The sequence below is a fragment of the Denticeps clupeoides genome, chromosome 18 (assembly GCF_900700375.1).
Source record: "Denticeps clupeoides chromosome 18, fDenClu1.1, whole genome shotgun sequence".
NCBI lineage: Eukaryota > Metazoa > Chordata > Actinopteri > Clupeiformes > Denticipitidae > Denticeps > Denticeps clupeoides.
The window spans coordinates 19,257,999-19,284,767 of NC_041724.1; the positions used below are offsets into that span (position 1 = coordinate 19,257,999).

A 26,769-nucleotide genomic window follows, 5' to 3' on the forward strand; every position below is an offset into this window, starting at 1 on the left:
TATAAATAAAAATTTACAAACTTTCCCTGACCGGGAATCGAACCCGGGCCGCGGCGGTGAGAGCGCTGAATCCTAACCACTAGACAACCAGGGACCTTCTGATTTTGACTGATTAAAAAGTTCTGTCACTATTTTAGTTGTTTTGTTGTAAGTGGAATCCATAAAAATTTTTTCTTACAGACTAAAATAACTTTTTTTATTCTTGTACAGCCAAGTTCTGGTATTCAGTTCTTCTTTATGACACACGTTCATATTTACTGTCAGGTGGTGTGGTGTTTGTTCCTTCGATAGCTCAGCTGGTAGAGCGTAGGACTGTAGTTGTACTGCCTGTAATCCTTAGGTCGCTGGTTCAATTCTGGCTCGAAGGAATTGTTTTTTTCATAAAAGTCTGAAAAATATAATTTTTTTAATCCTTCCTTGACCATGACGCGAACCCCGGTAGCTGGATGAGAGACCTGAATCCTAACCTATAGACAACCAGGCACATTCAACACATTCTTGGTTGAAAAGCTTAGATCGCTAGATCAATTCCGGCTTGAAGAAGGTTTTTTTTTTAAGCAAAAATCCTGAAAAGCATAAAGGGAAAATCTTACAAAACTTTCCCTTTAAGGACTTTTTTTTTCTGCGAAAAAATCCTGAAAATAATTAATAAATAAAACCTTACCAACTTTCCCTGACCGGGAATCGAACCCAGGCCGCAGCGGTGAAAGCGCCCAATCCTAACCACTAGACCACCAGGGATCCTTGGTTAATTCAAGATTTAAAAGTGTCTTGCTGACTAAAAGAAATTTTGTTGTACAGCCAAGGCCTGGCTAAATTGCTAATTGTTTCAACCCTTCCTTGACCATGACGCGAACCCCGGTAGCTGGATGAAAGACCTGAATCCTAACCTATAGACAACCAGGCACATTCAACACATTCTTGGTTGAATAGCTTAGATCGCTAGATCAATTCCGGCTTGAAGAAGGTTTTTTTTTAAGCAAAAATCCTGAAAAGCATAAAGGGAAAATCTTACAAAACTTTACCTTTAAGGACTTTTTTTTTTCTACGAAAAAATCCTGAACAGAATTAATAACCTCACCGCCGCGGCCCAGGCTCGATTCCCGGTCAGGGAAAATTTGTAAGGTTTTATTTATTAATTCCTTTTCAGGATTTTTTTCGTAGAAAAAAAAAGTCCTTAAAGGGACTTAATCAGTTAAAGTCCAAAGGTCCCTGGTGGTCTAGTGGTTAGGATTCGGCGCTCTCACTGCTTGCGGCCCGGGTTCGATTCCCGGTCAGGGAAAGTTTTGTAAGATTTACCCTTTATGCTTTTCAGGATTGCTTTTCAAGTTAGAATTAATCTAGCAATCTAAGCTTTTCAACCAGGAATGTGCCTGGTTGTCTCCACTGGGCTCCTGTTGATGGACTGGGGTCTGGTAGATCCTCTCCTGCTTGGTACTGAAGTCCACTATTAACTTGTGTGGAGATTGTTCCTCTGGCACCAATTCTCCAAGATTTCCAATCTCCTCCAGGTAGGCCTTCTCATCGTTGTCAGAGATCAGGCCCACCATGACGGTGTCAGCAACTTGATAGGTGTTGGAGTTTGTAGTGACTGCACAGTCGAATGTGTACAGGGAGTACAGCAGGGGGTTCAGAACACAGCCCCGGGGGGCTCCAGTGCTGAGTGTGATGGCTGAGACATGTCCGCCCATCCTTACTGCCTGTGGTCTCCCGGTTAGGAAGTTGGAGATCCACTGACAGAGAGATGATCTGAGTCCCAGGTGCTCCAGCTTGGTGGTGAGTGTGGAAGGGATTATTGTGTTAAATGCTGAACTGTAGTCAATGAAGAGCATTTTAACATAATTTCCCTTCCGAGTGTCCAGGTGGGTGAGTACTGTATGGAGGAGATGTGATATGGCATCATCCGTGGACCGGTTGGGACGGTACGCAAACTGTAGTGGGTCGAGTGTATCTGGTAGTGAAGAAATGATGAAGTCTCTGACCAGCCGTTCAAAGATCTTCATCACTACTGAGGTGAGGGCTACAGGGCGGTAGTCGTTGAGGGAGGCAGGATGGGTTTTTCTTGGGGACCAGAACAATGATGGACTCCTTGAAGCATGTGGGATCACCGACTGAGATAGAGAGAGGTTGAATATCTCTGTAAACACAGGTGCTAGCTGGTCCGCGCAGGCTCTGAGGATTCTCTCCGAGATGCCCTCTGGTCCAGCTGCCTTCCTGGTGTTTCACTCTCTTGAAGGCTCTCCTCACATCATGCTCGGTGATGACGAACGCGTTCTCGGTGCTGGCAGTGTCCTCCCGTCTGCAGCTGTTGGAGCCGCTAGCCGTAGCATCGCTAGCGCCTTTAGCTGCAGCCTCGAAGCGAGCATAGAACGTATTTAGCTCGACTGCCAGGGACACTTCCACATTCATCATACCAGATGTTGGTGCTTTATAATCCATGATCGTTCTTAGTCACTCTGTTCGAGTTGTGACTCCAGTTTCTTCCCATAGCGCTGCTTCGCCTCCTTCACCGCTTTCCTGACGCTGTATGATGCAGCCTTGTATGGTCCCATGTCCCCGGAAGCGGGCCCCGCATTATAGGTCGCAGTGCGAGATTTCAGAGCGTCGCGGATGGTTTTATATTATATATTTATATTAGATATTATATGAATGATTTCATCAGATGTGAGCTTGGAAAATTGATTTAGAGCAGTTGTAGAACCTACAGAGGGTAGAGTAGGATTTGTGGTGGAGAATGTCTCACAGATTTTTTTCAATCTTCCCTGTGAAGTTGGAAAAATCATCAGCTGTTAGGGAAGTTGGGGCAGGGGGAGTCGGAGGGTTGAGTAGAGATAAGAAGATGTTGAGGGCAGAGGCTTCTAGTTTTGCTTTGTAGAAAGCAGTTTTAGCAGAAGTGAGGTTAGTGGAGAATTTGCACAGAAGATTGTGGTAATACAGCAGTTGTGAGTCAAGCTGACATTTCTTGTATTTTCTTTGATTACTTCGCAATGTATAGGAGAGCCAGGGCGCAGGAGGAGAAGTCCTTCTGGTTTTTTTGATAGAGGACAGAGGTGATCCATGGAAAGGGAAAGTGAGGTGAGAGTTAGTAGCGGTCTCTAGTGGTAAGGAGAAGAACAAATCAGAGGTTGAGAGATGTGAGAGAATGCAGGAAGATACAGATGAAGGTGAGACTTTGAAGGTTGTATTGAATGGGGGACAGTTGTGGATCCTCTAGGTAGAGTGAGCGTGATGGTCAGGAAGTGGTGGTCAGAGATGTGAAGGGGAGTGGAAGAAAGGTCAGAAGTTGGAGAAGGACGACTGAAGACCAGGTCCAGGACATTCCCTCCTTTGTGTGTGGGAGAGGTGTTGCTGTTGGTCAAGGAAAAGGAGTGGAGAAAGGGAAGAAGGCAGGATGTTTGGAGTTTGGCTGGTGGAAGATTGAAGTCGCCATGGAGAGTTAGGGGGGTGTCAAGGAGAAAATGCTGAGGAGTGTGTCCAATTCATTTATAAAGGTCCCAAGTGGCCCTGGAGGGCGATATAAGACAATGAGAAGCATGTTCACAGGAGAAGAAACTGAGACTGCATGGAATTCAAATGAAGAGATGTTAAGATGTGGGAGAGGCATTGGTGTGAAGGACCAATTCCATGATATTAAAAGGCCAGTACCCCCTCCTCTCCCAGTTGTTCTAGGAGTGTGGGAGAACGTGTAGGCAGAAGATGTAGCCGTGTTCTGAGGGACATCCAGGTCCTGTTAGCGCCAGGAATTCTATGCAGTGGAGACTAGTGAGGCCAGAGATGAAGTCAGCAGATTGACAGTTCCAGAGCCCACCTACACACTTATTTGAGAAGTAGATGACAGGGGCGGGGGTAGATGAGGTTTTGGTAACAGAGCTCTGCAGCGTGAGTATGTTTTACTAGGCAAGAGATAGTTACTGGAATAGGTTTCAGACACATGGTTACTGTGAAGAAACAGGCTAAATGGAAAAGGAGGATTAAGGAAGATGCCAGGTTTGGATTTGACAGCTGTGATTTAACCACGGAGTGACCTTCACTATAAATCCTAAGTCCAGCCCCTTAATTTACACCTCAGGAACCCAAAACTATCAGTGATTGACCAGCCGAGTAAGATAATGATGACAACACTTGGTGCTGCTTAAACACAATCTACCTTTCAATACACACCACACAACTGATAGTTCTACACAAGTCCTACAGCTGAGCTTACAAACAGACAGTAAACAAAATCTAGATCCTACCTTTCCAGAAGAGACAAATACAACGATGGACAAGAAGCACAAGAACAAGAAGTGAACAAGATGGACAAGAAGTTCATAGATCTTCATCATGACTGAGGTGAGGGCTACAGGGCGGTAGTCATTGAGGGAGGCAGGATGGGGTTTCTTCGGGCCCGGAACAATGATGGATTCCTTGAAGCATGTGGGGATCACCGACTGAGATAAAGAGGTTGAATATCTCTGTGAACACAGGTGCTAGCTGGTCTGCACAGGCTCTGAGGATTCTCCCCGAGATGCCATCTGGTCCAAATGAGCTGGGGCCACTGCTGCCACGGTCATCGTATTGGAAGAATAAATCGCGGTTCAGACAATATAAAAAAAGAATAGATATCTTAAAACAAAGCATAATTGTTTCTTAAGTAACGTATAACACGGAACTTCAAACAGTGTGAGCATTTCCCTTATTAAATAACTAACTATAATGATATACAAGCTTATTAACTAAAAAACTAAAAAATCATAAAATCCTTGGAAATGTGTATTCTGCAATCTAGCACAGTATGTCAATGACATCATAATTGAATACAACATTTATTTTGTAAAACAGATATCAAATATATTCATAAAATAACAAAATGATTCAAATAATTCAACATGTACCAAAAATTATAATAATAATATAATAAAGTATTATAATAATAATAAATTATTATAATTATTATCAGATCCTTTTATCCGGTGTAGTAGAGAATCAGTTGTTACAAGGACAGTCCCCCAGGAGCAGCACAGGGTTAAGTGGCTCGCTCGTTACACATTTAACTCTTTTACATTTTAATGTGAATTTAAATAAGATCTGGCCAGTCAGAATGTCATAACCTTAACTTCTGTAAGTGAAGCTGAATTAAACCCACTCTGCATGGCATGAAGGTGAGTGATGCTGACAGTAGAGCCCACTTCAGTGCTAACGAGGGCCACTTCATGCCAGAGGTGGACCCGTACCACCCCTGTGGAATGTTCAGGTTCGATAGGTGTTGTTGGTATGGTCTGGCCCCTTGAAGTGCTACAGGTGTCAAAATGTAAGTGAGTATGAGTCAAATCTGCATAATATTTGGTGATTGATGGTGATTATAAACATAAACTATATGAAATGGTCAGTTCAGAAGTGGCCACTGATGCAAAATCCTACCTTCAGAAGTCTTCCTGTGATTGTGAAAAATGTCTCCCCAGCAGCGACCTCTTCGAGGCTCTCCAGCTCTTGTGAGGGGGTGAAACGGCACGGCAGCAAGCTTGTCTTACCTCAGGGGGAATGGCTAACTCGGAACAGCCAAAGACTATTAAAAAATAGCGGTTGAAGTTTTCTAGATAATAACTTTGACCTTCCTGAAGCTGGGAACAGTCGATGCTTTAAAATGGACAAGTCTGCACCTTGTGCCATCGCTCAGCCCACAAGTTGCAACGGACTGAACAGACTTGCTTGCCAGCATGCTGTCCCGCATCTCATATTCAGTTGTACAGGTTGCTTCACGCCGGATGGGTGTTTGCCTTTGGTACGGAAAACATGTCTAGGAGGAAAATACAGAATATAGAATTATTTATTACAACATGATTTTTTTGCTTATGTGATACACAGCAAGCAAAGCATTTTAGTTTTTGAATTTTAGTTTTGGGCTATAGTTGTGATTGTAGAGGGCGGGGTTAGATATGGAGTTGCTGGTGAGATGTGTGTTAAATCATAATAGGCTCTGGTTGAGAAAAGCTATATTTTTAATACATACCTACTGCCTGGCAGAGTTTTCTATAACTTTCTTTGAATTTGTAGTAATTTTCCTCAGTGTACCTCGTTTTGTGTGGTAACAGAATCTCGTCTCTGTTACTGCTCTCTCGAGTCTGGCTCGTGCTGCAGTCGCCAAATTAGGTATTCGTTTAAATTTTGACGTCATGCGTTCTATGCGGAGCCAGCCAATCAAAGGCGTTTATGCAAATTCATTCAAAAAGATTAACATTAGTTTAACATACAGAACATTTATTAGTTCACTTAGCAGGAGTTAAGGTCAGAGTTTTGTTGTTTTAAAGTATTTAAATTCCTTTAAATTAATGTTATATTGATTTATCAGACTAAAGTCAAAGTCAGCTTTATTGTCAATTCTGCTACATGTACAGGACATGCAGAGAATTGAAATTACGTTACTCTCAGACCCATACAAGTAACATTAAATACAAAACAGTAACATTGAATACAAAGGTATAAATACCATTTTAAAAACACCATATACAAATAAGGGCACATGGTGGAGAGTGCAAAACCATGTAGTGCAACAGAGGTAAGTTTAAAGTGACAAAGTGACAAGTGAGGTAGTTGGCAGACCAAAGCTGCACAGAGTGACTGGTGCACGGTCAGTTTGTGTGTGTGTGTGTTTGTGGAGCAGAAGAGGGGAGTGGGGGCAGAGCCGGGAGGGAGTTGAGCTTCCTGACAGCATGATGGGTGAAGCTGTCCTTCAGTCTGCTGGTCCTGGCCTGGAGACTCCGCAGTCTCCTCCCTGATGGCAGCAGGCTGAAGAAGGTTTGCATTGGGTGGGTGGGATCGGCTGCAGAGGGCTTTTTTGGTGAGACCTGTGCTGTAGATGTCTTGGAAGGAGGGGAGAGGGACACTGCTCTTGACTATGCGTTGGAGAGTTTTATGGCAGGACGCATTGCAGGCTCCAAACCACACAGTGATGCAGCTAGACAGGATGCTCTCGATGGTTCCTCGGTAGAATGTGTACATGATGGGGGCTGGTGCTCTTGTGCTTCTTAGTTTGCGGAGGAAGTAGAGACGCTGCTGTGCTTTCTTGGCCAGTGCAGTGGTGTTATTTGTCCAGGAGAGATCCTCAGTGATGTGCACACCCAGGAGCTTGATGCTGCTCACTCTCTCCACATGCTGAGTGTTTCCTCTCCTGAAGTCAACAATCTCTTTCGTCTTCTCCACATTCAGAGAGAGATTGTTGTCTCCGCACCACTTGGCCAGGCGGCTCACCTCGCTTCTGTAGTTAGACTCATCCCTGTTATTAATGAGACCCACCACAGTCGTGTCATCCGCAAACTTGATGAAGAGGTTGGAGCAGTGTGACGGAGTGCAGTTGTGGGTCAGCAGAGTGAAGAGAACATCCCCCGCTTGATTACAGTTCACAAGCATTTATACATCTGGGGTGAACAAGGTCACATCCCTGAGGAGCCCCCGTGTTAAGGACGATGGTGCTGGAGGTGCTACTGCCAACCCGTACCGCTTGTGGTCTTCCTGTGAGGAAGTCCAACAGCCAGTTACACAGTTGAGGTGTTGAGCCCCAGCTGGATCAGTTTTTGGATCAGGTACAAACACATTAATTTAATAAAAGTTAAATTAATTGAATGCAAATATTATGTTACGCTTACAAACATATGCGGTGTTGAAAAAACACAATCACGATGGATCGATATAACATGATTTATTTAGATGGAATATAAGTGGCAAGATAGTCACGTTCATCTAATGAATAATTTTTTTAAGTGTAGAACCCAGTTTCTTTCTATAAGGCAGCAGCTTCAAGAACCGTACTGCCGTGTCACTAGAACTACACACGTACACATACAAATATTATATCAACTACGTCAATACATACCATACTACTTATTTAACTTACTAATTATTACTACCTAACTACAACATATAACCTACTAATTATTATTACCTAACTACAACATATAACCTACTATTATTACCTAACTTACTACATATAACCTACTAATTATTATTACCTAACTACAACATATAACTTTCTAATTATTATTACCTAACTTACTACACATAACCTACTAATTATTATTACCTAACTAAAACATAGAACTTACTAAATATTATTACCTAACTACAACATATGACCTACTAATTATTATTATCTAACTACAACATAACTTAGTAACTATTATTACCTAACTTACTACATATACCCTACTAATTATTATTACCTAACTACAACATATAACTCACTAAGTGTTACTACCTAACTTACTACATATTACCTAACTTACCTCTCAATTACTTACCCATCATTTAGGCCAAATGCAAGGGTAGTGGCAGCAGTCAGCCAGTATGCTGCAGTCAATCCCATTACGGGTGATCCTGGCGGCCTCTTCTCTCTCTGGTTCTGGTCTGGTTCCTCCCGGACAAGGTGCCTGGTCTGGTCCTCCTGGCTGTAGTGTAGGGCTCCTCCTTGGCTGCGGTGCCTGTCAGGGGCAGCTTTGTCGGGGTCTTGTCCTGTGATGGCCTGACCTTGGGGTGTCGCTGGGGCTTCCTGGTTGCAGGGTACTGCTGCAACTTCTTTGGCCTTTTTGCTGGTCGGGGCATTGGGTCAATCAGAACGACTAAACCTTCAACAGAGACAATAACAGGATTTACCACGAGTGTAAAAACAACAGTAACATGTAAAGACTCAGATAACAAGATAACCAGGAATTATGCACTTGTTAAAATGGTCGTTTACTTTAAAACTGTGCTGATTCTGAAATCTTCACATTAATTATGGTGCATGATGGGACGTAAAGCACTAATTCTTGAAAGTTTAGCAAAATCATGTCCCACTAAGAAAAGGGCTCATTCATCCCGAATAAAAATAATCAAGGTGTCTTTTGCACATTTGTAAGGCTTCTTTTCTTAACCAACATTCACAATATTGCAGCTATCAGTGAAGGAAAAAATGAGAGAAGAAACCGGGAATATCAATGGAAGCGGAGAGAGAAAATACACAGTGAGGAAGAATAAAAGGAGGAACACCTCCAAGATGGAAAAAGAGAGTGGAGGAAGGGAAGATAAAATTATTAATGACTTGAATGAAAAGGGAAAAGAGAAGTCAGAGAAAAGCTTGGAAACGTGGACAACAGATATCTAGATAATGTAAGAAAAAGGTCTCAGGTCACCATTAACTCCCCCAGATCAAGATCAGGATTAATGTCCAAAAAATAAATTTATACAAATTTTAGCATTAAAAAAACACCACAAAAAACACGAAGTTTTACCCTCAGTCGGTTTTGTCCAGTAGATACGCAGCAGCGGGACGCTGAACTGGGTCTGGACCGACCGTCCTCCTCCTGCTGCTGTCCATTCCTGGATGTCCCGGTCCTCCTCGCTGCTCTCTCATGGTCTCCATCCTCATAAAAATCGCAATCTGCCAACTTTGATCAGCTTCTATTTCTGTTTAAAATTTCAAACATGATGACGTCACTGACCGGAGCGCGATGCTTTTTTTAACGTTCAGAAAGATGAATTTGTAGTGAAATTACATCTAGAAGCGCTGAATTCACCTTCTTAAGCAGTAAAAGTACACAAACGAGTCCCACAACCAGACTACAAAGTGTAAATGATTTTATTCCATGTGCTACTAACTCGCTTCACCACGTACCTTCTCACCGTTTTACAAAACTGTGACGGTGAAGCTGCCAAATATGCAAACGAACCGCGAATTGTCAGAAATACATAAATAAATGAGGATTTGTGTGTGAATATTCGTCTGAGAGTTCACTGCTCGATCTAGCACGTTAACGTGGATACAACAGTAAACTAAACTCGTCTTGTTCCTTTATTTCTCAGATTTATACAGCGACCAGTGAAAAAGCGAGTAAAAAGACATTCATTTCACGAACTTTAGAAAAATGTCAGAACCGAGGAGCATTATGGGATGTCAAAATAAAGGTCAGCAATCTTACTTTATACAGGTACTGTGGAAGGAAAATTTAGGAGGCCAGACTCTCCACGTGTTTCACCTTTAGTCATGGAACGGTTAGAAGACAACAACTACGTATCTTAGGTCTGACCTTGTTGATGCAAAAGCTTGACGCAAAAACTAGACATAAACTGATAAAAGAAAGGTTCTGTGACGTTGATGGGCGCCACTGTCCAAAGTGGTGCGAGCTTGCTTTTCGACCTTGTTCACCCCAGATGTATAAATGCTTGTGAACTGTAATCAAGCGGGGGGGGGATGTTCTCTTGTGGGTCCCCCCGTGCGCGGTAAAATAAACTTGGATAATCAATTGAGTTGACTTCCTTTAGTGCAGCTCCCCAGACGGCAGAATTTCCACCACAGTACTCTTCTCCCCTAATTCCCCTAAATCTCTGTTCAAATCACAGCATGAAACCTAAAATAAGCCCCTATTTTATGTATTTATAACTCGAGGTGTGTTGCTGCGAGTATAAACCTGTTTGCTGTGGAAAGCGGCTGGATAAACGGCGACTATTTTAATTTGTAAATCATGGCGCCAGTCCCGCGCTGAAGGGTTAAAGTTCACAAACCAGCCGCTCCACCCAAATGTACAACTTTTTACTCACCGCTTCACAGCAAACTCCGTTACCAGGACAACGACGCACAACGACGTGCCGCGCGAGACTCCGTTACCATGACAACGACGCACAACGTCGTACCGCGCAGAGGCGTTTTTTAAATGAAGTTGGTAATTTGCAGTAAGGAGTAATACATGCAGTTAAATACTAAAAGCATTAATAAATAAACGCATCATCTGTACCAAGCTCCCTGACCTTCAATCTATCTACAGCAAGCGGTGCTGGACCAGGGCCGGGAAGATAGTGAAGGACCTCAGCCACCCCAACAATGGACTCTTCTCTCTGCTGCGATCGGGGAAGCGCTTCCGCTCCCTGAAGTCCAACACAGAGAGAATGAAGAGGGGCTTCTTCCCGCAGGTTATTCGAGCTCTCAACAACAACAGTACACTCCAGCACTTTCACTCTCAATCACGTCTGGACTCAACCACCCCCCCAGAATGTTTGCACAATTATACTTTGACTTCACTCATTTGCACACCCCCACCCTACCTGTTACACATATTTTATGTTTTATGTTAGACATAAGTGTAATATTTGGTTATGTTTGCAAAATGTACATATTGGTTCATTGTATACGTGCAATATTTGCAATGCTGTGGTCTGTAGCAGTCGCTAAAGCATTTCACTGCATATCATACCGTGAATGACTATGTATGACAGATAGGTTGTGGAGTGAATTCCACTGGTATTCATGAAAAGTGCATCGTAAAAATGACACTAATTCTGTTCTTTATTGGCCCGTGACTGTGAAGTACGCATGCGCAGTACCCAAGGCTGTGCCATGACAGGTATTCTGATCTGCGTGGAGGGGCGGGGCTTCTACGTCATGGAAGCACGGAACGAACATGACGTAAGCGCGCGCGCAGACCCAGTCAAAACAAACGCAAGAAGAGAAGTGATCGTGTGTCCCCAAGCTGATGTCTGCTGTCCAGACGACATCTTCATCGTCGTCAGTAGCGCAGGTACACGGGGCGCGCGCGGGAAAACGGACCTGCTGCTCTCCTCATTAAATGTGGGGTAATATTATGGAGTTTTGTTCGTTGCGGTGTCGGATGTGTGTTTTAGAAATGTTTGCACTGTGTAACGGGAAGATGTATTTAACATGAATACGAGCCCCGCCGTCCTGGCTGTGGCGGGAAATGGCGGCAGGTGTAAGGTCAGCTTTGGTCGTCCTGACGGTCCGGTTTTGATGGGTCGTTGCCGTCTCCATCAGACGCTAATTTGCATACGAGTTGACGTGTTGCCATGGCAACGCGGTCTACAACCCCCCCCCCCCCCCCCAGAACTTTAACGTTTAAACGGCAGGGCTGAATATGTTGTAATTTAGGGGCACATGGTTCTTCCTAAAACGTTATTTCCTCCCTGTTTTTAAGGTTCGTATTCAACACGCCGACGCACACAAAATCTCCATTAGCTGACTCTCACGACTGCTTGTAATAAATAATTGAGTGTATTTCATGTCATGCTTGCTATATTCTGGCTGATCGGTGTGTGTGTGTAAATATTTCATGTTTCCAGGGTCGGCGGTTGCTCTTCTCTGATTGGTTCGTCCGTTGCCTCAGCCATGCAGTCATTGTCGTCTTTTGGCAAAAAGCTGGTGAGGCGGCGTGTGCTGCGGAGCAGCCAGGAGGACACGCCGTTCGCCCGCTGCCTCACCACCCTGGACCTGATTGCGCTCGGCGTGGGTGCCACGCTGGGCGCCGGGGTGTACGTTCTCGCCGGCGAGGTGGCCAGGGAGAAGGCGGGGCCTGCCATCATCCTCTGCTTCCTGATCGCGGCGCTGTCCTCCGTTCTGGCCGGCCTGTGCTATGCTGAGTTCGGCGCTCGCGTGCCCAAGACCGGCTCGGCCTACCTGTACAGCTACGTAACCGTGGGCGAGATCTGGGCCTTCATCACGGGCTGGAACCTCATCCTCTCCTACATGATTGGTGAGTGCATGAGGCTGGACTCAACCAAAGTCCCAGGTTCAAACCCCAATTACTACCATCATGTCCCTGAGCAGGACACTTAACCCTGAGTGTCTCCAGGGGGGGACTGTCCCTGTAACTACTGATTGTAAGTGGCTCTGGATAAGGGCGTCTGGTAAATTTGCCTCTCTTTTCTCACAGGAACAGCCAGCGTTGCCCGTGCCTGGAGCTCCACCTTCGATAATCTTGTGGAGCAGAAGATCTCCCTCTTCTACAAAAGCTTCATGTCGATGAACGTCCCGGCCCTGGCCAAGTACCCGGACCTGTTTGCTCTCATCCTGGTTTTATTGCTGACTGGTGAGGTGCTCTGCAGTCCATGATGTATTTCCCAGTAAAAAGTTGAGTCGATATCGCAGTAATAAATCAAGTTGTGTATCTGCACAGCTCTAGGTCCAAGTCATCAGCACTTGTTTTTGTCTGGTTTCTCTGTTAAATTGGGACTTGGAGATAACCCAGTGCTGTTGTCTTCTGCCACAGGACTTCTTGCATTTGGTGTAAGTGAATCCGCGCTGGTCAACAAGATCTTCACAGGGATCAACCTGGTGGTGCTGAGCTTTGTCATCATCTCTGGGTTTGTGAAGGGGGATGTGGCCAATTGGAACCTTACAGTGGAGAACTTCATAAATGACATGAACTCCAGTAGTCCAGAGTGAGTGTCCTGCTCCTGATGCTACGACTGTCACAGAACATGAGATGATGGTCCAAATCTACTCTGGTTTGCTAGAAATACATCCTTAACCAGAGCAACTTACAACCAGTAGTGACAGGGACAGTTTAAACATGGGCAAGTGTACCACCACCCCTTTTTTATATTGAATTACAAATCACGAGAATCTAAAATGCTTCTTCTAATTTGTCCTCCAGTTTGAAGACATCCTGCTTGGTTTGCTTCGACTAGTCATCTGAGTGCATGTGATTTTCAGAACTGTGTGTATTGATGTTCAATATCAATTATTATCTGCACATGTAGTACATGGTGTGTAGAAATGCTGATTACTGCTGTCTCTGGGCTGCTACCTTCTCAGGCTGATCGAGGAGACGTTTGGGGAAGGCGGCTTTGCGCCATTCGGGTTTAAAGGAATACTTGCTGGTGCTGCAACCTGCTTCTATGCGTTTGTGGGTTTTGACTGCATTGCAACAACTAGTACGTCATCTTCTTCTTTTAGCTGGAAAAGGTTTGAGGTATGTGTGGCAGAACCTAACGTGCTGTTGCCTTCATAGGCGAGGAAGCCAAAAACCCCATGCGCTCCATACCCATCGGCATCGTAGCGTCTCTCCTGATCTGCTTTTTTGCATATTTTGGGGTATCTGCTGCACTCACCCTCATGAGACCCTATTATCTGCTGGACACCTCCAGCCCCTTACCCGACGCGTTCCAGCGGGTGGGCTGGTCCCCCGCCCGCTACATCGTGGCTGTGGGCTCGCTCTGCGCCCTCTCCACCAGGTGGGCACACACATCTCCTCCTCAAATTTAACAGCGTCCTCAGAATATTCATACATGTTGTTGTTGCTGTGTAATTATCTCTGTAACCAAACACCTTTAATTCTGTTTTTATATGCAGAATTGTTTTAATTAGACTAGCCAGAAGATTGACAGCTGCCACACGTTACTTCCTCATTCCATATTTTTTAATCCAGTACTCCATCGATATGGTACATTAAAGCTCATTAAAAAAAAAAAAAAAAAGTGAAGTGATTGTCATTGTGATACACAGCACACAGTGCACACAGTGAAATTTGTCCTCTGTATTTAACCCATCACCCTGAGTGAACAGTGGGCACCATGACAGGTGCCCGGGGAGCAGTGTGTGGGGACGGTGCTTTGCTCAGTGGCACCTTGGCGGATCGGGATTCGAACCGGCAACCTTCTGATTACGGGGCCGCTTCCTTAACTGCTACGCCATGTAAATCCCGGGACACATTTCACCTTGTGCACTTAGCGCCATAACATAATTTTTATATTCTAGACACAGCAAAAGTCAACATAAGAACAATCCTTCATCTCAGAGATGTCTATTTGCTAGTTTTTATGAATATAATATAAAAATGATTTTTATGTCCTGCTGATGGCAACTGTACTTGTAATTTATGACCAGGTTGACAGTCTAATTGAATCCAGATGCAACCTTGTTCTCATATCTGACTCCAGTTTGCTGGGCTCCATGTTCCCCATGCCACGTGTCATCTACGCCATGGCTGAAGATGGCCTTCTTTTCCGCTGCCTGTCACATATGCATAAGAAGACCAAGACGCCTGTGCTGGCCACCATCGTGTCTGGATTTGTGGCAGGTAACCTGCACCTCAACTTCTCCAGCATCTGTCCGTATCGGCATAGACAACATGAGCTGCTTTCCCCTCCAGCTTTCATGGCCTTTCTGTTTGAACTTGCTGCTCTGGTGGACCTGATGTCCATCGGGACGCTGTTGGCCTACACGCTGGTGGCTGTGTGTGTGCTCATCCTGCGGTGAGTGTTATGGGCCATGATGTGCAGCGCGGTGTAAATATGTGCTGATTGAGGATGTGCTGTCTGTTCAGGTACCAGCCTGGCACTTTGGGTTCAGATGGCCCGGAAGAGAAGCTGATGGAGCTGCAGAAGCTGCACTGTGGACTGGAGAAGGAGGGTGTAGTAGACGCAGACAGCAGCGACGAGTACAGTCAAGAGCTGGAGACCAAGCCGCTGAAGGAGAGGTTCTCCCTCAAGCTTCTGCTGTGTCCCAGCTGTGAGACGCCCACCAAGACCTCAGGCCTGATTGTCTACACTACCACTGCCACCATCTGTGAGTCCAAAGTTCTCCTGTTGGCCATATCCACGCTTCTTCCTGCAGCAACTGGTGCATCCATGGAACCCTGGAGCAATCTTTCTGGTTGCAGGCTGCCTGTTCACCCTGCTGTGTGTGGTCCTCGCTATGGGGGGAGATGAGCTATTGGATGGCCGGCCCCTGCCTGTAGCAGCGGTAGCACTGCTGGTCATCCTCTCGTTCATCTGTGTGGTGATCATCTGGAGGCAGCCACAAAGCAGTGAAGTCCTCGCCTTTAAGGTCTTGCCCGTTTAATACGTTTAGATTTGCTGATTGGTTTAAAACGTTATGCTGAGATCTGGGCACATGTTCCAGGTTCCTATGCTTCCTGTTCTGCCTCTGGCCGCGGTCTTCGTCAACGTGTACCTCATGATGCAGCTGGATGGCGCCACCTGGCTGCGCTTCGCTGTGTGGATGCTGATCGGTGAGATACAGGGAAAGATTTGGTGTAGGTGTGTTCTGAGCAGACCCTGAAATATTCTTTCTACCTCTTCTCATTCAGGTTTTCTTATTTACTTCTTCTACGGCATCACAAACAGTTCAGAAGGCACAGAGAAAAAGAAACACATATACCTGGCAGATGAGCATGAACCAGACCAAACGACTCCATAGGTGGCGCACTGCTCACTTACACGCAAAGCTTTTTTTGGTTTTGTTTTTTTCCAAGGACCAGGCATGGGCTGAGATTCTGAAGGAACGATGGATATGGCCGAAAATCAATATTGCAATATTTTTAAACTATATGAACATATCGAAAACCTTGACATTTGATGTTTGGGTGACATAACAGTATAAATGCTAAATTTGTTCCCTTATTGTATAAAATTGACATATAATAATGAAGATATGTACCAATAGATCCACCTCCATCTCCACTTCAGATTAGTTTCACTCTGCTGTGCACGCCTGAAGATGCACTCTGTAGCCTCTGCTGCCAAAACAGATTTTTGTTGAACTTTGACCTCTGTGCATTGTGGCACATTGGCACATGACCAATAGAAAGCGGCTCTCAGACCAAGATGGAGAAGAGGTTGATTACAGCAGTGGTTATAAGTTGACTGTAGACATGTAATTGCACCGCGAGGAACCCAGTCACCGTGTCTGTGTTGGCGAGGCCGGGACGAGAATCTCGAAAGCGAAGCACAGGCTGTCTGTACTAATAACATGAGCGCGTGAATTATTCTTAAAATTGAAATGAATGTCATAATGGCAGGATGGAAAAGATTTCTATACCACGGTTTACCTTGGCCCATGCCTGCCCAGGACCAACAGTCAGTGTTCAGGTCTCTGGGGTTTCTGTATTTAAGTGAAGTGTGGTGTGTTTACCTCTTACTGTCCCCTGGTATGAAAATGCCAGGTCCATTCTGTTACTGTTCAGTGTGACGGTGAGTCCTGAGATTGTGAGTACGGAGCCACGTGATAAAGTCGCACGCTTTGTTCTGATTTCAATGAAACGGAAAGATCCCTGATAACTTGGTATAGTTCCTGGTATGTGAGACATGCTGCATCCTGAAATCGCAGGACAGTTGCGTGGCTTGCTATAGTTTGGATTGCGCTAGGATTTATGAAAATGTATTGAACCATCTAATCTATCTTAAAGGGTAGCAGAGATCCAACTATTTGTATTTGTGGAGTTATCAATAAGTGTAACAATTGTTTTTTTTCTGTGTTTGTTCAGTGCAAGTTAAGTTAATACACACTTAATATATAATAATTCTGTGACATCAAATGTTTAGCTAGGCTAAAATGTATCATATACAATGTAGCTCAGAGATTCTTTCCATTGCTTTTTTTACCAAATACAGGTAATTATATTAACTGAATATTCTGAAAATACTCATACAAAACTCCACTCCTGCTGTCTATGACAAAACTATGTACAATGAAATAAAAGCACGAAGACATAAAGTGGACTAAAATACAAATACAGATACAAAAAAATGGATCTCTGCATCTGGTATTATTGTACCAGAGCCCCAGAGGAGTTCTAGTGAAAATAGGCTTGTGCTGGAGCGACCTGAAAGAGACCAGAGTGTCCACACAATGTGAGCACATTTCCTGTTGGTCCACTTCTAGGACTGCGTTTGGTGCCTTTACAGAGGACTTTATGTGAAAACACATGCTGCCAAGTTTGTTTTTGGCACTTGGCTGGATTTAGACATATCCAGCCAAGAGAACATATCTTATGCCTTATTATGTTCTGACTGGTCCTCCAGTTTAATCTTGGGCATTGTTGGAAGTGGTATTAAATTGAAGACGTATTAGAGAATTGTTCCTGTTAATGTTTGTACCGTGACATTTACAGTGTTTGTCCAGTACGTTTTAAAATTTGAAGTGAGTTTATTATGTGATTATGCTCACATGAATTTTGGATTTTTTAAAAATTAAAGTAGTTATTTATTTATGCTCTGAATGTAAATGAATGTAAATGAATGGGGGGAAACAACTTCCAATTAAAAAGAGCTGCCTTTCTTGTGGTTTTATAATTTTGTACATATAACTGTTCATTGATGCCTTTTAAAAATAAATTATTAAGACATTACATTTTCTTTGTTTTGGGGACTCTTTCTATTTAGCGTTAATATTTGAATGTGATGAATGGTGCATATTTAACATGACTAGTGCTGATTAAAATTGTCACACTTTGTCAGCAATACAGAATGTCACCATGACTAAAATAATAATAATCTATGGAGATTGTGCTGTATACATTTGGAACAACTGTATATGAATGTCAGAATAGGGTAGTACTACAGCATGCATTCACTGTGGCACTGAATCAATAAACATGCTCAATGTCACACCATTTATTTCAGTTCAGAGATTGTGTGTTGAGAATATGTGAGCGGGAGAAGTCTGATCAGAAGGTCACAGGTTCGAATCACCAGCTGACATGGGGCCACAGCGCTGTGTATCACATGTTATAAATTTCGCTTTCAGATATTTCGCTTATGCAGATATGTCCAACACTCTGGAACAGGGTCCAACGTGCCTAACCGTAGTTATTTACAATCTGATGAATAACTTTTAAATGCAGGTCAGTATCGCTCCTGAGGTGAACACATGAAATCAACCACCAACAGATGAAATCAACCTCCAAATCCCATTCCAGCACACAATGTCCATAAACCTCGTTCACACACAGTAACCAGACACACCTGTGATGTTCAAGTATACGTGTGTTTTGTGTAGAAGCACACAAAACACACGTATACAAATATCAAAGATTTAAAAATCAAGATCTCCCCGAATGTTTGGGATCTTTTCCACGTCGCCAGCTGAAGCATACTTGTGTATACATGAGGTGAGTATAAACTACATATCCCATAGTGCCTTGCGGACCCGTTTCCGGTGTGAATGGTCAAGTGATTTCCGGTATCTTTAAACGCTTTGCCATTTATCTCCTGTTTTTCAGACGATAAGATTCAGCCAAGCAGACGGAGATGGATTTACATTCAACGGGCAAGGGGTCGGGTTCTGGGGTTTTGTAAGATGCGGTTTAATTAATGCTTTAGAGTGGAAAATACATTTATTTCTTGCGTTCTTTTTATTTATGCCGCAGTCATTAGCCCTTAAAGTTAACGTGAAGCAGCAGATCTGACACGTTCTAGTTCCTGCTGGAGCTGAGACGTCGTCGTTAAAATGAGACGAGGACCGTAACCTGGACTCTGAGCTGAGCAGATGTTGGCTGCGTGTAAACGGTGATCCGCATACAGATTCATCCACGAACACGCACACCTCCGCCCGCCTGGAGCCATGGCCTCGCAGAGAAGCCCCGACGCGGTGAGTCTTCCCTTTTCATTTTTATAAAATTCTCTGGGCTCACTGGCTGCGTGATGAATTTATGATCGATTCCTTCCAGCCAGGTGAAGGTGGGCCTAGTTCTTTCTGATAAATATTATTTCCACTGTTGATTCTGTGTTTAATCTCCTTTGCTTTTTATTCTGGATTAGGTAAGAGGTTGCAGGGAGATCAAAGCACAGCACAGGTTTTTTTTTTCTTAGATTGGTTGTTGACCAAGAAATGTTAAAGATGTTTTATAGTGCTTTTCTGGAGAATATTGTGTAGTATTGTTAGCACAGAGGCGAGCATTGAGAGAAATCCCAACCATTACCAGTAAGCTGTCAGGCATTAATTTAAATAATCCATCTAAATAGCAGATCCGATTCTGGTAGATCCAGGCGCATCGACAGTCACCCTCAGATAGAAGGTATTTCCCCAAAAAGGACAGAACCATCTTTTATATCACCAGTTACCAGTTCCATAATGAAATCAGAATAAATGAGTGGTATTGAGTGTGGTGTGTGTGCTTTGTTGTTTGGCAGGTGAGCCTCCGCCTGATCCTAGTGAGCGGGAAGACGCAGGACTTCACCTTTTCCCCCAGTGACTCGGCTGCTGACATCGCCCATCACGTCTTTGAGAACTGGCCTGCGGGTGAGCAGCCGCTGATGCTCCTGAGCCCATCGGCTTATTAACACATGCCGTTAATGCTGTTTCCGTGATGAAATGACTGCAGTTGCTAAGATAAGCTGAGAGTTTTTATGCCAGAGCAGGAACACCCTCACGTGAGCGATTATGGCTTTTCTTGCCATCACTCCACATGCCCCATGACTTCAACTGTCAGTGCTTTCCTGTGTGGCCCATAAACAGTAACCATTACAAACTACGTTTCATGATTATTTATATTCTGACCTCAGTCCAGTGGACAAATTGTAAGTGACTTTTCACTCATCAATGATAAATTTGTGCTTTTAAATTATAATGCACCATTTCTCTCACTATTTTACCCACTATCCACAAGAAATAAGGCAGGAGCAACCAAGGCCCAAGCCTACCACAAACTAGAAGCTGGTGGAACGCATGCATCACGGTCAACATGTATTACATCTATACAGTCTGAGAAGCAGTTCCTCAAAACATAACCTTCAATTGCAACTGAAATAGTGGATCAAAAAGTATTTCGCAAGTCCCAGTAAAGAAGATGACAGAGGTCTGTAATTTTCATCATAGTCAACTTCAACTGTGCGACAATGTTTAAAAAAAAAACGAATCCAGGAAATCACGCTGCACCATCTTATCTTTGTCTTCATCTACCCATGCACAGTCAGTAACTTCCGTAACATATAAAATAAACCATAAAACTCAGAAATGCTTAACAAAGCTTACTAAATAACACATTTTGACTCTGACAGTATGGTTTTTCAAATAATTTATTTCTATATGGTGTAAACAAGTAAGAATTTTGGCCCTCACAGACCTCTTACTTCTTTAAGAAGATCTTCTCTCCTTCACTCGTTACCTGTATCAATGGCGCCTTTTTGAACTGGTTATCTGTATAAAATCCACACCTTCACACAGTCAGACTCCAACCTCCACCACGGACAAGACCAGAGAGATGTCTAAGGACACCAGGGACAATATTGTAAACCTGCAGAAGACTGGGATGAGACAGTCTACTGTAGGCAAGCAGCTTGGTGAGAAGAGATCAACTGTTGGAGCAATTATTAGAAAATGGAGTCATTGACAATCTTCCTCCACCTGGGAATCCACGCAAGGTCTCAACTTGTGGGGTACAAATGATCTTGAGAACGTTGAGGAATGGCTCAGAAATTAATCAATGACCTGAAGTTAGCTGGGGCCACAGTAACAAAGGCTACTATTAGTAACACACTACTTAGTCATGGATGAAAATCCTGCAGCGCTCGATGTTATGTAGGTTATGCTTATGTAGGTTATGTTTTGAGGAACGGCTCTTTCTCTGATGCAACTCAGACTGTATAGATGTAATACATGTTGACCGTGATGCATGCGTTCCAGCAGCTTCTAGTTTGTGGTAGGCTTGGGCCTTGGTGGTTCCTGCCTTATTTCTTGTGGATAGTGGGTAAAATAGTGAGAGAAATGGTGCATTACAAATTAACAGAAAATAAAGTTGAAAATCAATGGAAGCACAAATTTAACACGGCACTTGTCATTAATGAGTGAATACATAATTTTTGAATAACCTTGACTGCTGAGTAATTGTGTGGTATTGTTTTTAGTATTCAATAAGAATATTTCATTCATTCAGATCCAGGATGTCTCATGTTTGTGTTCTTTTCATTTTTTTGAGCAGTGTAGTTAGGCCTAACTTTACTGTTACGCTGTGTGGTGCATTTAAATAAATCACATTCACACTGTCTGTTTTACTGCACCATTTTCTCACAATAATTAAAATGAATCACCTGACTACGGTGGCAGAGAATAATCCAGAACATTTTCAACATGCAAAACACCTACTTCCAGGCATCTCTCCTCAGTGCTTGTAAAGTGTCTACGTGTCTGCATGCTTTTGGCTTCACTACATGGCCAGTGATTTTGGTTTGCAGCTGATTAACTTTGCAAGGTTCTAACTTGACTGAGATGAGTATTTTATTTTGCTGTAGTCTGGTGAAGTTGAGTTTAAACTGCCAATTGTTGACTGGTTGTCCTTGTTCCAGGCTGGGAGGAAGAGCAGGTCAGCAGTCCCAGCATCCTGCGCCTGATATTCCAGGGACGCTTTTTACATGGCAACGTGACTCTTGGAGGTGAGTGGTGAGCGCTCGTTCCTATACAGTCAAAAACGGAAAGTCAATGATCACTATGCTTCTTTAGCAAACTTGCCTGAGTTAAAAATGGCATCCAGGGAGTCGGGAACCATTCACTCTGATGCTGCTGAGAGAAGCTACAAGAACCCGTTTTTATATTAATAGTGGTAGAACTAAATAAGTGCATTTATATATGGTCACCATATAGGATAAATATTTCTTTGGCCTTTCTTGGAAGGTCCTTACCTAAAGCATTTACCAGGCGCCCTTATCCAGAGCAACTTACAGTCAGTAGTTACAGGGACAGCCCCCCCCTGGAGACACTCAGGGTTAAGTGTCCTGCTCAGGGACACGATGGTAGTAAGTGGGGTTTCAACCTGGGTCTTCTGGTTCATAGGCGAGTTTGTTACCCGCTATGCTGCTACCACCCAAAAAGCACCTATTTCTCCCTGCTGGAATAAGTTAGCACATCTGGCAAATGTGTTCAGAGCTGCACCTTAAAAGAAGAATGGATGGTATGTTGGTATGAAATATGCTAAGACGTGAAACTGTTCTCTTGGTCAGCTCATCACCAACTCTGCCCTGACACCTACTGTCCCCTTACTGTACGTCCCTCTATGACCCTCTCTGCGCACAAGGAGAAAGGAGTGTGTCTGTAGGGCCTGTCAACGCACATTGAGACTAACTGTATGTGATTTGGGCCTGTTCGTGTTTTCTCATCAGCTCTGAAGTTGCCTCCAGGGCGAACAACAGTCATGCATTTGGTTGCACGAGAGACGCTACCTGAGCCAAACTCCTATGGTAAGTTACCAGTAGCTCCCCATGGATCTACATGAGTGTACATGTAAGAGTAGAGGCTCAGCGGGACTGATCTGACTGAGCCATTGTCCTGAAGATGTTTGGATTGTGGTTGTGTCTAGTGCTGATGCTGATGATCTCTCTGTAGGTCAGAGGAACCGGGAGAAAGCCACAGAGAATGGGTGCTGTCTGCTTTTGTAAAAGAGATGAAGATGAGCTCCCCTCTTTCTCCACCATTCCTGTCTGCTCTGTCCTATCTGGAGATGATCCCTGAGAACACTTGTTCATTTACTAATTGACTAATGGTTTTTGTTCTCAGTATTTGAAAGATATCATATTTGTAGAAGTATGTAATGAGATTGACCTTCGGTCCAGACAGAGTGTGTGGAGTCTCCTCCGTAAATGATGTCCTGATGGCCATCCAACGTGTGATATAGGAGTAAGGGACCTGAACACTCGGACATTTTACCTAATGATATTCAATTTGATATGGTATCAGCCCTTTTCTGGATCCTTATCCTTAGCCGTATGCCTGAGATTGTCAGACCAGTGGCAGCTTTGGACTCCTGTACCGGTTGAGGGTCACTGGCCTGGTGGTAATGAAGGCATTTGGACCTCTGGAGCAGCACGTGGTTGTAGGATCTTCTGGCCCTGTGGCACGTTTTTATGTCTCCTTTTACTTCAGCAGTCTACTGTATCATCTCTCCCTGCACCCCTGACTCTGCTCCAGGACACCCCATGAGGGCTTCAGAGCAGGGTTCTCCGTCTGTCAGTCTTTTATTTGTATGTAATAAGTGAATTCTCTGTTTTATATTTTATTTCTTGGTACAATGGCTGATGCTAGTAATATCGGTAGTACGTGGGTGGGGGTATTTCCTTTTGTTAATAATGTAAACCTAAACCCCTAATTTTCAAATCATGTGAAATGCTCTGCTTAAAGCTTGTATTATAAATGAATAAAACATTTAATGTATGTTTATTTGCTGGGTTCACCTTGATATTTTTATTTTTTTTGGTTTTAAGTACTCGTGCACCTCCCAGTCTTGTCCTCTCTGTAGTGTCGATGTGTCCCCTGCTGGTGGCAGCATTGGAAAATCTACTTCACAGATGCATGGCTATTGGACCTATACGGTTTTCCAGCACTCCTGTAGTGGCTCTCTGCCACTTCCTTTCATAGCATACGGCTAAATAGATGTTTCACGACAGCCTCATACACACGTATATCACAATGACAATCACTTCGCTTTCATTTCATCAGCTTTTTGGACCGATCCCTTTTGTTCACTCTTGACTGTTCATGGTCCAGATTTCCATTAGATTCCAGCCCTCAGCTCCTCATTATTTGGTATACTGATGGAAAACTTAACTGTACTTATGAGTGGAAAAATAGTGAGTTTGCAAAATCTAAACAGAACCATGAGCGCAATGTCTGTCAGATTTGTTCATTACTCTTCTTTCCATTCTTCCTGGTCACTGTCTGTTACTTGATGTGGCCTCTCCTTCTCTGAGGGAATCTTTAGGCCAATGCTGTGGATATATGTTGGAAGTGTCTGGAGAAAATAATTCACACCAGGTGCTCAATTCTTTACCCCTCACACTCACCTGAAAACCTCAAAATAGCCACAGCTTGGAGGAGTTCCCAGAGGTGTTTAGCACGTGTTGGGGTCCCCAGCTCACCCCAAACCACTGTGGAGGCCAGGTCTCCACTTTTTGTTAGGTACATAACTCCACATGTGTTCATTCATAGTTTTGGTGCCTTCAGTGAGAATCTACCAACGTAAATGGTCATGAAACTTTTGGCCTGTACTGTATATGATTAGGATTTTCTTGTATGATAGTTGTACACAGTGCCACTGTGACCTCATGTGTTCAAGGTCAGGTGTCTGCAGTTTGCATGCATCCCTGTTCCCTAATAGATTCCCCTTGGATTGATGACTCTACAATGGCCATAGGTGTGAGTGTGAGTGAGAAGGATATGCGCTGTGCAGTGGGCCCAATGTCCCGGGTCCTGGGACCCGTGAGCCTGATGTGGATTGTTAATTGTTATAGACAGTAAGAGCATGAATCAGATGATAGTAAGAGCATGATTTTAGATGACTGTAGGCTACATCCATCATTGTCACCTACAGAAGAAAAATTCATTTACAGGGTCATTGATGGCCTAGCAGCTAAGGAAGTGGACCAGAAACCAGGAACTGTGCTTCCAGGCACCTAAAAAGTGAAAGTAATTACTTTCACTTCATTTTCAATTCACAAATCATCAAGGAGGATAATTCCATACCCAGGTTTGGATGGAACCTTCCATGAACATTCTTCTATGCTTCATGTCATTTCAATTAATCATCCAATATTGATGTTTTTTTAAGCTTCTGGCTGCTCTTTATGATCTTTTTATATAAGATAAGACTTTATTAAACTGCCTGGCCACAAAGCACGAGATGACATTATGAAATGATCGCCGATGTGGAATTTTCCATCCAGCCTCACTGAAATGACAGTGATGATAAATGGTCAGAGCTGGATGTCATTTATATTTCATTTACGACATTTATCAGATGCCATTACAGTCAGTAGTGACATGGACAGTACCCCTGGACATGATGGCTGTAATTGGGGCTCAAACCTGGGACTTTGTGCTCTTCACCCCGTTCATGTTCTTTCTGTTGAAAGAGGCTGCAGAAGCTCATATCTTCTGTAAGGCTCTTGGGTTTATTTTGACCTATGTTGTTGCTGTCATTGATAAACCGGCAGTGAACTCATCCTGGACCAGGGCCTGGTAGAACATTACGCACCATGTAAGTGGGTTGTAAATATAATTTTATGAAAGATGTATGTATTTCTGCAACAGTTCAAAGAAACCCCTGCAAGCCCACAATTACCATGACATTCATGTCCATGATGAACCTCTGACCACAACTGTACATGATGGACATAAAGATACAATTTCAGCCTGCACTTCTCCACGGATTACAGCAAAAACAGACCTGAACTGGGCGACTCTGAAGAACGGTGCAGCTTCATTCAGACAGACTGGGATCTCAGCCTTGCCACTCCTCTACAGGCGAGAAAATCCTATAATAAAAGGACACTGTGCTGCCTGCCAGACTTCAGGGGAAAGAATGTCCTTCCCCATCTATTCCATTTCTTCACAGTCCTGTTCCTCACTCAACATTGACTGAGAAACAGGAGTGGAAATTCCATACGGAATTTTGTTGTTTCTGCATCCACTAGACTCATTCCTGTGCCGTAAAATATTCATTTTATAAAAGGAGCACATTCCAAACATTCCCATGGCTCATGAAAAGGGTCATTTCATGTAAGATCTGTGGTTATATCGCAGTGAGGATGTGGCTGCTTGCTTGATGTTCAGAACCCCAGGGAGTCCAGATATGGTGAGCTCCTGTGGAAGCTCCATTCTAGCCTTCCATCCACCTGCCTCTCCACCTGCATCCAGAGCTTCAGTTGTGTCCAGCAGGATTCAGTGCTGCATTCCAGTTCAGTACACTTTACACCATGTAAAGTGAGATTATCTATCTCTAGCAGAACAAATCTGCTTCATTCCTCATGGAGAACGGCTTCAGGATATTTATGAGCTCTTGTAGAGGAACATAGAAGACACACTTTAATTAAAGCTGAATTTCCCAATACCCAGTCACTGGTGGAGGAGGAGGAGATGTTCTTGTCTGGCTGCTCAGCCCATCTCTGGAACGTCCACGAAGCCCCCAGAGTTGTGTTGCAATCCTCTATGAAAGACTTTCACAATGACAACAGGGTATATAAATGACATGGGTTCCGCTGCCACTTCTCCCTCAGTCACAGGACAGTAGTCTTTTTTTCTGCTTGCATCTGTGCATTATAACATTTAGTCACATTATAGCACTGTAATATAATCAGGTAATAATATGACAGATTACTATCATGGAAGTGGACTGCAGGTTGACGTGTTGTAAGGAGAAAAATGCTCAAGACTCTGATGTCCTTGTGGGGTCAAATGTAATACACAGCATTTGTAAACCTGCAGTGGCCAGGGCTACTGTACATCACAGTATGTTGTGTGTGTGGCCAAGCTGAAGTTCCTCCACC

General features: G+C 43.7%; 2 protein-coding genes and 4 non-coding genes across 7 annotated transcripts; 4 read left to right on the forward strand and 2 right to left on the reverse strand.

The window, feature by feature from the left end:
* Positions 1-22: 22 nt before the first annotated feature.
* On the reverse strand, positions 23-94 carry trnae-cuc (transfer RNA glutamic acid (anticodon CUC)). Its single transcript has one exon. It is a non-coding gene; the product is annotated as a tRNA-Glu (tRNA).
* A 187-nt stretch (positions 95-281) lies between these two features.
* On the forward strand, positions 282-368 carry trnay-gua (transfer RNA tyrosine (anticodon GUA)). Its single transcript is given in 2 exon segments — positions 282-318; positions 333-368. It is a non-coding gene; the product is annotated as a tRNA-Tyr (tRNA).
* Positions 369-669: 301 nt separating this feature from the next.
* Positions 670-741, reverse strand: trnae-uuc (transfer RNA glutamic acid (anticodon UUC)). Its single transcript has one exon. It is a non-coding gene; the product is annotated as a tRNA-Glu (tRNA).
* Positions 742-1,209: 468 nt separating this feature from the next.
* On the forward strand, positions 1,210-1,282 carry trnae-cuc (transfer RNA glutamic acid (anticodon CUC)). Its single transcript has one exon. It is a non-coding gene; the product is annotated as a tRNA-Glu (tRNA).
* Positions 1,283-11,394: 10,112 nt separating this feature from the next.
* Positions 11,395-17,869, forward strand: slc7a3b (solute carrier family 7 member 3b). Of its 2 annotated transcripts, none has more exons than XM_028959936.1 (12): positions 11,395-11,522; positions 12,079-12,488; positions 12,669-12,824; positions 13,005-13,176; positions 13,553-13,671; positions 13,749-13,971; positions 14,677-14,816; positions 14,889-14,991; positions 15,063-15,304; positions 15,399-15,565; positions 15,641-15,749; positions 15,828-17,869. In XM_028959936.1, exons 2-12 carry the CDS (start codon positions 12,125-12,127, stop codon positions 15,935-15,937), a joined length of 1,905 nt encoding a protein of 634 aa, XP_028815769.1. In that variant the 5' UTR covers positions 11,395-11,522; positions 12,079-12,124; the 3' UTR covers positions 15,938-17,869. The 2 variants fall into 2 exon arrangements, with proteins under 2 accessions (XP_028815769.1, XP_028815768.1); XM_028959935.1 differs by having other exon boundaries at positions 11,446-11,572.
* Positions 17,870-18,685: 816 nt separating this feature from the next.
* ubl3b (ubiquitin-like 3b) lies at positions 18,686-23,665 on the forward strand. The gene is made up of 6 exons (XM_028959942.1): positions 18,686-18,794; positions 18,888-19,108; positions 19,651-19,759; positions 21,802-21,888; positions 22,612-22,689; positions 22,835-23,665. Exons 2-6 carry the CDS (start codon positions 19,082-19,084, stop codon positions 22,885-22,887), a joined length of 354 nt encoding a protein of 117 aa, XP_028815775.1. The 5' UTR covers positions 18,686-18,794; positions 18,888-19,081; the 3' UTR covers positions 22,888-23,665.
* The last annotated feature ends 3,104 nt before the right edge of the window (positions 23,666-26,769 follow it).